The sequence below is a fragment of the Acinonyx jubatus genome, chromosome X, assembly GCF_027475565.1.
Source record: "Acinonyx jubatus isolate Ajub_Pintada_27869175 chromosome X, VMU_Ajub_asm_v1.0, whole genome shotgun sequence".
Lineage (NCBI taxonomy): Eukaryota > Metazoa > Chordata > Mammalia > Carnivora > Felidae > Acinonyx > Acinonyx jubatus.
In genome coordinates this window covers 42,361,045-42,373,468 of record NC_069389.1, presented here as the reverse complement: position 1 = coordinate 42,373,468, position 12,424 = coordinate 42,361,045, and the positions used below count along the sequence as shown (strand labels likewise).

The 12,424-nt window shown below is 44.1% G+C and overlaps 1 protein-coding gene and 1 pseudogene across 1 annotated transcript; one reads left to right on the top strand and one right to left on the bottom strand.

The window, feature by feature from the left end:
* The first annotated feature begins 207 nt into the window (after positions 1 to 207).
* LOC106988279 (CDGSH iron-sulfur domain-containing protein 2-like) lies at positions 208 to 714 on the top strand (annotated as a pseudogene).
* A 4,936-nt stretch (positions 715 to 5,650) lies between these two features.
* Positions 5,651 to 12,021, bottom strand: USP27X (ubiquitin specific peptidase 27 X-linked). The gene is made up of 2 exons (XM_053202318.1): positions 7,471 to 12,021; positions 5,651 to 6,789 (listed from the first exon to the last, which is right to left on the bottom strand). Exon 1 carries the CDS (start codon positions 11,776 to 11,778, stop codon positions 10,462 to 10,464), a length of 1,317 nt encoding a protein of 438 aa, XP_053058293.1. The 5' UTR covers positions 11,779 to 12,021; the 3' UTR covers positions 5,651 to 6,789; positions 7,471 to 10,461.
* Positions 12,022 to 12,424: the final 403 nt, after the last annotated feature.

The following is a 12,424-nucleotide window of genomic DNA, read 5'->3' as shown; positions in this document are numbered from 1 at the left end:
CATGATCTCACAATATGTGGAATCGAGGCCCGTGTGGGGCTCCACACTGAAAGCTTGGAGCCTGCTTGAGATTGTCTCTCTCTTCTCCCTCTCTCTGCCCCTCCTCCTGCCCTCTCTCTCTTTCTCAAAGTAAATAAACATTAAAAAAACATATAATCTGATTTAAAAATGGGCAGAGGCCTGCCCAGTGGTGGGACCTAGGCTACAATGCATCCCGCCCACCACTTCTGCTCTTGGGCAGCAGGTGCAGCAACTCAACTGGTGGGGGCGGGGGGGCACCTCTGGAAGCAGTGCACGCTGCTGGCAAGGATAGCACTGGAGAGTGTGGCCCACATCAGGAAGGTGCAGCTCTCCGTGTATCTAGAGTGGCCCTGTCCCCGAGAGCATTATTAGGTTCACTCAGCTCACAGTTTCAGAATGGCTTTGGTTATTGCCTTTCCTTGGTATACTTGTACTACTTGGCTACCTTGCAATTCGCCCATTTCTCCAGAAGGAAAAACAACAGGACAGCTTGATTAATCTTAAAATACAAAAGGAAAATCTCAAAGTGGTGAATGAAATAAACATTGAAGATTTGGGTCTCACTAAAGCAGCTTATTGTAGGTGTTCGCATTCTAAGACGTTACCTGCCTGTGATAGTTCACATAATAAACACAATGTATTGACAGGAGGTAATGTGGGTGTCCACTAATACTGAAGAAGAAAGAAGCATAATAGGAATGAATTAGGATTGAATTCAGTTGTGTGCTGTAAAATCTTATAACAATATTCCTTCATTCTTTGTGTATAGAAGATCTTTCAAATGGTGGTCTTAATTATTGCTACTGGCTGAGTAATTATTTCTGCCAATTTATTTTCTTGCTACACTACTGTTTATATTTGATACTTTGTATATTCAAACAATCGTTTATGTAGAAATTAAATTGTACAACCCTTTCATTCTTACTTCAAAGACTTAATGTATCTTCTTGGGGCACCTGGGTGGCTAAGTCCTTTGAGTGACTGACTTTGGCTCAGGTAGTGATCTTGCAATTCCTGCATCAGGTTCGCAACCTGTCAGTGTGGAGACCCAGCCAATTAGATACTCTGTCTCCCTCTCTCTCTCTCTCTGCCCCTCCCCTGCTCACACTCTCTGTCTCTCTCAAAAATAAAAAAAATATTTTTAAAAAAGACTTAATGTATCTTCCTAAATAAAACCAACATGCTTGGTTTTAATTAACTGAAAAAAATCTAAGTGTTGGCAATGGGTCCAAAGCTATTCCTTTGAATATCAATATTTTCAATAGAATCTATACCTAAAATTTTACTCCCTACATGATTAGGTATATTATTTTCAGTCCTCTTCTGTTTTGATCATTTGAAGTGATTTTTCCTCTTTGGCCTTCCACACTCCATTCTTTTTAGATTAATAAAAAAAATGTTGCTCTCAAGAATTACTTGAGTTTGCAAAGTGATAAACACTTTGCTTTATAAAGATTGTGTCAAATAAGTGTGACTATCTCAGTTTCAGAAAAGACATGAACTGCATGTAGAAAGTTCCAAACAGGAACAGTTATTTACATTATAAAAGATTTGTTTACTTTACAAAGGCTTGTGTCTGTTTACATGTGTGTTTTGTATATGTATCTTGAACTCTTTGACTAAGTGGGATGGGATGGCAAGAATACTTATACTTCACGGAAATCTACCCCTGAAACCAAGAGCACACTGTATACACTGTATGTTAGCTAACTTGACAATAAATTATCTTTAAAAATAATAAAAATAAAATTAAAATTAAAAAATAAAAGAATAAAAAAAATACAAAATAAAGAATACTTATACTAAACTCATGAGCTGCTGCAACTTGGAGGTCAATTAGAAATAAACATAAAGTATATCTGAATTCATATTAAAATGATAAGTAGTTCAGTGTTCAAAATTGTATACACTTTTCTCCTTATAACGTGTAAGCCAATAAAACATAAAATACAAAATGTTTGCAAAATAAAATTACTGGAGAATCTTTTTAAAAAAATAAACATAAAAAATAAATTAAAAATTAAAAATGGGCAGAGGACATGAATAAACCTTTTTCCAAAGAAGACATACAGATGGCCAACAGACACATGAAAAGATGCTCAACATCACTCATCATCAGGGAAATGCAAATCAAAACCATAAGATATTACCTCACACCTGCCAGAATGGCCAGACTCAAAAACACAAGAAACAACAGGTATTGGTGAGAATGTGGAGTAAAAGGAACCCTCATAGTGGGATGTAAACTGTAAATTGGTGGGATTGTAAATTGGTACAGCCACTGTGGAAAATAGTATGGAGGTGCCTCAAAAAATTAAAAATAAAGATACCATAGGATGCATTAATTCCACTGCAGGGCATTTGCCCAAAGAAAACGAAAACACTAATTCAAAAAGGTATATGCACTCCCTCCTTTTACCCCCCCCCCTTTTATTTTAAGCAAAAGAGTTCTGCTTGGTGTCAAGGCAGCCGTTCAGTACAGTTCTCTGGGATTGCTGGGAATAGGCATGTTCATTCTGGTTGGCCCTTACGCAGCGGATGTAGCCCATTGGGGTCTCAGCTCAATGTGGAGAGGTTCTTTTATTAAACTCCTACCTCGGGCTGCCCCTAAGCCTTAACTTCTGTCTCTCTAGCCCTATGTGGCCATTGAATCAATACTCAGGTGGGCAATGTAGGCAAATATGCTCAGAGCAAATTGCTTTGGTGCACCAATATTTTGCTTACCTGTCTGGTTACAAGCTTTCATCCAAATTTGGCCTGGACATTTTCCTCTGTCCTCTTGGCTCTTCAGTCCTTTTAAAGTGGTTTTGAGGGGCACCTGGGTGGCTCAGTCAGTTATGCGCCTGACTTTGGCTGAGGTCATGATCTCACAGTTCATGAGTTCGAGTCCCGCATCCAGCTCTGGGCTGTCAGCCCAGAGCCTGCTTCGGATCCTTTGTCCCCTCTCTCTCTGCCCCTCCCCTACTTGTGTGTGCGCACATGTTCTCTCTCTCTCTCTCTCTCTCTCTCTCTCTCTCTCTCTCTCTCTCTCTAGAAAATAAATAAACATTGAAAAAAAATATTTAAAAAAGTTTACAGGGCGCCTGGGTGGCTCAGTCAATTAAGTGTCTGACTCTTGATTTCAGCTCAGGTCATTATCTCAGGGTTGATGAGATCGAGCCCCAAGAGTCAGGCTCTGTACTGTTAGTGGAGCTTGGGGCTCTCTCTGTCCCTCTCTCTCTCTGCCCCTTTTCCCCACTCACGTGCACTCTCTCTCTCAAAAATATTTTTTTTAAAAAAGTGGTTTTGAAGGATTTTATCCAGCATACTTCATTACTTCAATAGAGAAGTTGAATCAAATAACCAAGCCTGCCATTACCAGAAACTAGAAGCCCATATTCTTAAATGTTTAAACATTTATCTTGACTTAACAAGGTCCAAATTCAGGTCCAAATATCCCTACCCTTCTTCCAAACAACACAAGAGCTTCAGAATGCTTTAAATATTAATAGTCTCCCACTGTCTTAGATGTTTTTGTGCTCCATTGTTTGGTGCCAGCTTGTTTTTATACCTCCATAGTATTCAATGTTATTGTTTTATATACTTAACACCTACTTAGATTTCCCCACATTTGTCAGTTTTTGTCCACTCTTCCTTGCCTCCTGTTCACCCCTTCTTCCTGATTTCAATTACCTTCTTCCTGAAGTATATCTTTCAATAGTTATTCTAGTGACAGTCTATTATTGCTACACTTTCTTAGGTTTGTTTTTTTCTGAAAATGTCCTTATTTCACTCTCAAGAAAAGACTAGTAGTTCTCATCAGTATTTCTTGGGGATACTAATTCTATTCCTTGTGCCACCTGGTGACTCTCCTTCATGGTGTATCATTTCTTTTGCAAGTATATTTCTATTGTTCGTTTCTGAACCCATATTCAGCAGATATTGTCTTTTTCTGTGAGGTTCCATGTGCCCTGGATTATAAAAATGTACATTTGCTCTCGCTGGGGTTCTAGAGATTTGAATGGTTCTGCTCCCATTTTCACTTTAATTTTCCACATGTGGTTTCCATAGCACACAAGAGGGTAAATTTTGACCCCACCTCCATATATAACATAAGCCTGGAGTGTTCATTTCTTATGGTAGCTCCAGAGAGAGCATAAGACTTTTCACTACTCACTTTCCAAACCAGTTTTAACAGACAGAGAAGCTACTAGAGGCTTTATCCAGAGGTTTCAGTCACAGCTTCTCTGCCTCTTGTGGACTTGAGGCTGTGGTGTGAGTTCCTGCATGGGCATGATATTACCAGGTCTAAGCCCCTAGCCACTAGTGTCTGATACCTGGGACCAGCACCATAATGGGCTATTACAGTGTCCGTTTACAATTACTCACCTGGCTTTAATTTTTCTTTTTGTTACTCTGGTGATTTTATATGTAAAAAAATTTTTTTTTATGTTTTATTTACTTTTCAGAGAGAGACAGAGACAGAATGTGAGCAGGGGAGGGTCAGAGAGAAAGGGAGACACAGAATCCAAAGCAGGCTCCAGGCTCTAAGCTGTCTGCACAGAGCCCGACGCACGGCTCAAACCCACGAACAGCGAGATCATGACCTAAGCCAAATCCAGACGCTTAACTGACTGAGCCACCCAGGCGCCCCTGATTTTATATTTTTTAAGGTCACCTATAAATTAAAATTTGTGTTATAGATTATCTAGTGTTAATATGTGTGTATAGTTGGGGAGTGCTATTCATGTCATCTTAGCATGCTATATTGCCAGAAAAAAAAACATACTTTATGTATATGCACCTTATTTATAATTAAGCATTTTCCCTTATCACTTTCATTCTCATAAATATGTACTTCTTTAAGTTCCAAGGAAATTAAGTTCCCTGCAGGACCATCTAGATTAAGGGCATATAGGAGGCCAGGTCTCTGTAGCATGTTGGATTATTTTCCAGATAGGCCACCCATGTAGTTCAAATACATCATTCCCCCAGGGGCTACAATTCCTTAGCACAGTGATTTCCAACTTTTAAAAATTTTAGTAGCAGAACTTTTGCTTCAAGTATTACTTGGAATTTAAAAAAATATTATTTGGAATTCCACAATATAAAATAAGTAAGAAGAGAGCTGCTCTGGTTAAAGTGAGATTAAGAGTTCTTCATATTTAGGATACCCAGGTGGCTCAGGCAGTTAAGCATCTGACTCTGGATTTCAGCTCTAGGCCATGATCTCATGGTTCACGAGTTCAAGCCCTGCATCAGGCTGTGTGCTGACAGCACAGAGCCTCCTTGGGATTTTCTCTCTCATTCTCTCTCTCTCTCTCTCTCTCTCTCTCTCTCTCTCTCTCACTCTGCTCCTCCCCCTGTCAAAATAAATAAACATTTAAAAAAAGAGTTCCTGATCTTCACCAATTTAGCCACCCCTTGGGGCACCAGTCAGTTATGCGTCCAACTTGGGCTCAGGTCATGATCTCGCAGTTCGTAATTTTGAGAGTTTGAGCCCCCCATCGGGCTCTGTGCTGACAGCTTGGAGCCTGGAGCCTGCTTCAGATTCTGTGTCTCCCTCTCTCTCTGCCCCTCCTCCGCTCTCACTCTGTCTCTCTCTCAAAAATAAATAAACATTAAAAAAGGTAAGAAAAATTTACCCACCCCCTTGCTCCCCAAGATGCTCTCCAAGATGCTCCCTGGAGCACCTTCATAGCCTCCTTGGGCTCCGAGTACCACAGTGCGAAAACAAACTGAATAGAACACTGGTTCTCAAAGTGTGATCCCAGAACCTAAAGTGTCACTCAGGAATTTGTTAGAAATGCAAATTCTCAAGCCCCCATCCCAAATCTACCAAAATCAGAAATTCTAGGGGCAGGACCCAGGCATCTATGGATTAATAAGCCCTCAAGGTGACTCTGCTACACGTTAAAGTTTGAGGATTTACTAGAAAAGAGTATCCCATTCAGGAGCTACTGGAACAGGGCTGGGGTCCAAGATTATTAGAACAGGACCCAAGATTAACATTTCTGGGGTACTTAAATATCCCAAGATTCTCTGGAAGGTTATTTTCCATCCACCATTTTCTTATAGCTGAGATTAGACACTCTCGAGGTCTAACTTTGCAATGCCTATGTCCCTTTGAATTGACTCAATGTCAGAAATCACTAGAAAGAGTATGGATTCTTACTTTTGGTTCATTAGACAGAAATAATGACATTCCTCATAATTTTTTGTGACAAAAAGACTTCATAGCTGAAGCTCATAAATGTTGAGCCAAAGAAGCCAGACACAAAAGTAAACATACTGAACCATTCCTTTTATAGAAGGCATAAAAAAGGCAACACTGATCTACAGTGAAAGAAGTCAGGATAGGGTTTGCTTTTTGGGGTTATTGACTGGAAGGAAGCAGAAGTGGGGCCTGACTTATGGATAATGTTCTGTTTCTTGATCTGGATGTTGTTTGCAGGGCTCTGTTCATTTTCTAGAAATTCATCAAGTTGTACCCTTATGATATGTGCATTTTCCTATATATCTGACATACTTTGATACATGAGTTTAAAAAAATGGTATTGGGTCAACTACAGGGAAAGGACAGTGTATAATGACATACGCTGTGGGCGCTGAACTTCATACTCTCAGAGGACCTAGGCCTTCACTTCTGGGTGTGAGTGTACATTTGGTGCAAACACGGGTTCCTGGCATCAGGTCTACTGCATTATGACAACATGAGTTGTGTGGGGGCCATTCTGTTTCTTGATTGGAAAAGACCTCTTGGTTGATGGCATCCCTGATCAGGATTCCCTGTGGATGGGGAAGAAGTGAGGCAGTTAAGTATGTGAACTGTGGGCCAGAATAAGTTTCAGCATTCGGCTACTCCAGGAAATGGGAAGTAGTAGCCTTCTGAATTTTCAACCGGGTTAGGCCAAAAAAACCTACATACATATAAGGCATGTATGATGGGTGAAAGAGAGCTCAGAATGGTCCCTCATTCTGAGCTCTGTGGGTGGATAAGACCCCAGTTGTGAGCACTCATCTTTTGCCCATGCCCTTCTGGGCCCTGATCATAAATGTACATGGGAACTGAGTTTCCCTGGCTGGCTGATGACAGCTTGTGGGAGTCTCAGTTAAAAATTAGCTTAAATTTCATCAGCTCTTGCCCACATCTGCTCACACGGGAATTCCAGGCATCATGTAAAATACCCCAGTTGTGTCTGAAAGTTCCCAGTAAGTCACAAACCACTGTTTTTGACATCTCCTGTGTTTTTCCTTATTCGGGGCCCCATCTTCACGTACTCTGCCCATGAAGCTGTTTAAGAAGTACTTAACCCCTTCCCTGCTCCCCTCCTTGTGCCCCCCATGCGAATGTTGATAAAGGTGCCAAGGACATTCCGTTCTGATCCCCCTAAAGGCCCCACCATGGAGGTGCCTGCCCAATGTGCCAGACATGCCTGAATCTCCATCTGGGCTCAAGGTAACACATACCTGCTGAATACATGATTCCCTGGGTCCCACGGTGGTGTGATCTGAAAGCAGGCCCTGGCTGCTGTTGTTACACTCCATGGCTCAATTTGGGGGTTGGTGACAGGTAGGGGCATTGGGCTGGGCTTGAATGGCTCCCCTGTTGCTGAGGGACAATGGTGTTTCCCAGAGGTGGTGCGTGCTTCAATCAGGAGGTGCCAGGCACAGCTGCTCCCTCTGGTGGTCTGTGCCTTCCACCAGCGGAGACAGGGAGGTCAGCTTCAGCAGTCTCGCGCCATTCATATCTCTTAGAACTATTCCTGAGTGCAGGGTATTTAAAAGACAGTTTCTGTATCAGACAAACCCAAAATGAGGAGCATTGTATTAAAAATGCTAATGCCATACAAGACAAAGTAAGTTTGTGGAAATGTTCCAGGTTAAACCTGACAACTAAAAGCAATACCTCACCCTAGACCAGATCCTATGATGGACAAGGAAATGCTGTAAAGGACATCATTGTGCCAGCAGATAAATTTGAAGTGCTAATGGTAGATTAGATACTAGTATTGCATCAATGTAGAGAACATGCCTATCTTTAGGCAATGCATGAAGTACGTTAGTCATGAAGGGTTATGATGCATGTAATCTACCATGATATGGTCCAGACACACACACACACACACACACACACACACACACACACACACACACACTTATGAGGGTGTGCATTCACGTAAACAATAAAGTAAATGGGGTAAAAACTGTTAGCAATAGGTGAATCTGGCATACAGATGTTCTTTACACTATTTTTATTTTTGCAACTTTCCTCTACGTTTAAAATATTTCCAAATAAAAAAGCTTAAAAATGTCAAAGATAGTTTCTGCAAGCAGTCAGAATCTGGTGGCACATGCCTTACTGAACGCTACCTATGGCAGAGAGGAGGAATGAGGACATGGCTGTCTTCCCAGGCAGTCCTACCAGACACATCCCAAAAAAATAATCAGATACCCTGCACTGATTTGCCAAGTGGCACCTGAGGCCACTCATCCCTGGATCTCCCCCTTCCTCCAAGATACCAAAGGTAACACTTTTATATATTTTGAGGATCTTGGGCCCCGGGTGGTGGCAAAATTTTGCTTATGAAAGGAAGGTGCATTGGTTCATTGATTCATCGGTACGTGTTTTGACTGTCTGCTTACTATGCACCAGGAACTGTGCTAGGGGCTGAGTGTGCAGCCTAGGGTCCAAGAGGAGACACAACCCCTGTCCTAAACAACATCTATGAGCTAGCTGGGGATGCATCCCCAACCACATTCATAAACGTATATTTTCCAAATGAGTGGAACATGAAGTAGATTTGGGAAGCCCTGTAGGTGGGGGTGGGGGAGCCAGCCTTTTACCAGAGCCAGTGGATCCAAGCCCCATGGGTCTGATAGTCTCCCCCCTCCCCACAAAGATTTTCTAGGTTATAGATACTTTTGTACCTGATGCCGGGGAGAAAAGAAGGAACCATCAATGCTTACCCCCTCCTGGGCACATCCCATCTGTTCTGGCTTAGCCCTCTGCAGGCTGTTCTGCCCTCTGGGAGAATCAGGGAAGAGGCCAATGTGCCACTCCATCGATCTCCTTGGGCTGGTGGACCAGTGAGCTTTGGAAAATAGTCTTTCAACTGATCCAGGCCTACAGGTGAATGTGACAGCCCACACATGATTGTGGAAGGCAAAGACTAGCAAACACCCTCATTCAGAGGCCTGGCAGCCTACTGGTCCTGAGAGTCCCCTCATCAGGGTGCTTAGTCATGGAAACAACAGGATGGTCTTCCAAATGGACAGAAGGCCTTTGGGAGACAGCTGTAGTTCTCCCCCCACACCCTGGTGTGGCACTGGTTGTGATGCCCTTACATAGGGACAAAGGTGGAATCCATTGCCTTGAGGCTCCAAGTAGACAGTGTTGGGGAGGGAGTCGTTAAGTGTGTGTGCATGTGTGTGTATGTGCGTGAGTGACTGCATGTGACACGAGGTGTGTCCATTCTGTCCATGGGTCTCAGGTTGGACCAACCCTCACCTCTGATGCATTCTGGTCCTGGTCCGAAGAAGTTTCAGATCCAACAAACGTTTACTGAGCCCCTACAAAGTTCCAAACCTTTTACTTGATACTTAGACACATTTTATATCGTTTAATCTTTAACAATAACCCTTTAAGGTAGGAATTATCTGCATTGTACAGATGAGAAAACAATCGCAAAGAGGTTCATTGATTTGCTCAAGTATATCATACAGCTTTTTTTTAAACACTCACACACTATACTCTTAGCTGAGGCCTGTCTGTGTTGGTTGCTTATCTTACAGTATTTTTTTTTTTGTCTTCTCTACATTTGGAGCAATTGCTCCCCTTATACAAGCCCCCTTCCTTCTTCACCTTTCACTAGCCTCATGGGCTTTTCTTTTTTTTAATACTGCATTTAATAGCACAAAAAATCACGAATACAAAGAAACTGGCAAAGGTGTTTGTCAATGAGATATCCTTGCCTCCTCCACTTTTCTGCTTTCAGACCCATATAGGTAATGGGCTACATTTGTATAGACTTTTCTCCCCCCCTCCAAACATATAACTGTTATGTGATTGGTCAGTTGAAGCTGAAACACCCATGGAGAAAGATGTTTTATGGTTACAAGGGCACACACCCCCCCCACACCACCCCCCTCCCACCCCACACTTTCCCACACAATCTTTTGGAGGAATATAGGATATGTACCAGTGTCAGGATTTCCCTGCTCCTGCCTTCCCCACCTAGAGCATTCCTGCCATTGAATTCTCCTTTAAGTGACTGTTTAGACTAGAGCCTCTTCTCCCACCCCGTCTACTTCTCTTCCAACCAGGACCTTTTAGACACTGGGTACTGTTCAATTCTTACTCTGTCAGGCCCATGGGCCATGCAAGTAGGTCCTTTAAATCTCGAAGCCAGTTGTAGTATAGGTGTTGTCATCTTCCATTACAGGTAGGTCTGTGTCACTTCAGTAGGCTTGTGTATTCATTTCTTTCACTTTTTCTGACTCATGTTCCAGGACCTGTTTGTGATAGAACAGTAAATACCCTTCACTGTCCAGAACGTCCTTAATACTGGCCTTGGTGATGACGGCATCATCACACTTGAACCACTGGTCCTTGTGGTGCCGGATGAAGCTGGTGTAGTGGCCACTCTCCAAGGTTCCTTGGTGATTAACCACAGCAAACAAGGAATACTTATTCTCATCGTTTCCACTATTGGTTGGCAGCTGCAACTGTCCATTCATCCTGCTCTCTTTACTCGAGGCCATAAATGGTGTCATATCCAGCTCCAGAGGAAAGGATATGTATGTAGTGATCTTGCGCCTCTGTTTGGCCGAGTGTTCAAACCGTTTGAAATGAAAACAGGCAACAACAGGTAATTTATTCATCGTGAGCTGTTTGGTAGATTCCTGGTAGCTTTGGCAACTACCGCATTTGATTTTGGCACTGCTACCTAAGTGCTCTGGCCTTGTAAACCTTCGCAAGCAGTCTGTGAGGGTGGTGATTCCTGGTATGTGGCTTTCCCCATTCACACTGCTCTCCCTCCCTGGGCTCATGGGCCAGAAGGAGGTGCAAGAGCCCGGCAAGTCCAAACTGATGTCCCAGCATGGGTCTATGGTGGTGGAGACGCCATGGCAGGCTTGACAGGTGACATCAGACTGCAGGCCACCTGTGAAGATTTGGTCTATGATGCAGTTACAGTGGTTGGGATTGTTGGCAGCCTTCCCGGCATCATCACCTTTGCAGTGCCTGTGCAGGACATCTAACGCGGCAATGAGGAACTCGTGGGCATCCTGTTGCCTGTATCCTGCTAAGTGACGAGCGTGTATCCATACCAGGTGCAGTAATTTATAAGGAACGTGAGGAGATGGGTTTCCAGAATACAACTCCCGAAAAAGCGAAGACATCTCACAGACCAGACACAACTCAGGACTTGGCATTTCACATCTGTGCCTGTCGGACAGGAAGAAATCTCTCAGGATCGGAGTATGGGTAAGGGCCTGGACGATGCAGTTCATAAAGCACGTGTTGCCAAGATTGATTAGTCCTCTTAAACCGATGGTAAAGCTGGAGGTGATTCTTCTTCTCCTTGGGTTGTGTCCCAGCAGTTCTAACTCGGGTTTGGTTGTCTCCCAGGTTGGATATTTCTCACCGAGTCCTGGCATTGAACACTGCTGGTGAGAAACCTCGGTTGAGGTGGAGGCCTGTAATTTCAAAGCTTCTCCTTGCTCTTCTTTGGCAATTTGCTCAATGTCTCTGTCATATACATAATCCTTACACATAAAGCAGTATATACCTCCATAATAAAGGTCTACGGCTAAGTTGTGTTGTTTTGTCTCGGCGTGCTCATGAATGTGTTTCTCTGTGAAGCAGCCAAAGAAGACACAAGAAAGGCAAGAGTGAAGTCTGTTCAAATGGGTGCCACACACATGGCAGATGCACGACTTTGCCTTGCTTTTCCTGGTCTCTGGGGTTCCACACCACACGAAGCACTGGTAGATCACCCGCAGTTCCTGCCTCCAGTTCTCTCCCACCTTAAAGCTGTTCACGTGGGAACAGCCTGGTGGACCCACAGCGAAATCCACATCCAGGCATCCGCCCCCAGGGCCGCGCCGGGGCCGGGGCCGGGGCGGGGGCCGTGGCCTAGGCTGCGGCGGGGTACGGAGCCGGGTCTGTGGCCGCGGCCGGGGTCGGCGGCGGGGGGCACGACTGCGCCGCGGAGAGGGATCGGGGGGCCGCGGGGGTTCGGAGGGAAGGGTGGGGGGAGGAACCTCGTCGCTGCTGCCGCCACCGCCGCTCCGCGCTGGGTTCTCATCCTCCAGCTCCTGCTTCGGCTCCCCCTTCGGCTCCTGCTCCGCCTCCGGTACGGGCTCGGGTTCGGACTCCAGCTTGAGCTCAGCCTGGCGGCCCAGACCCTCCGCTGTCTCC

Bases quoted from the DNA above. Each gene is read 5' to 3' on its own strand.
- USP27X (XM_053202318.1), bottom strand. From the start codon at position 11,778: ATGTGTAAGGATTATGTATATGACAGAGACATTGAGCAAATTGCCAAA.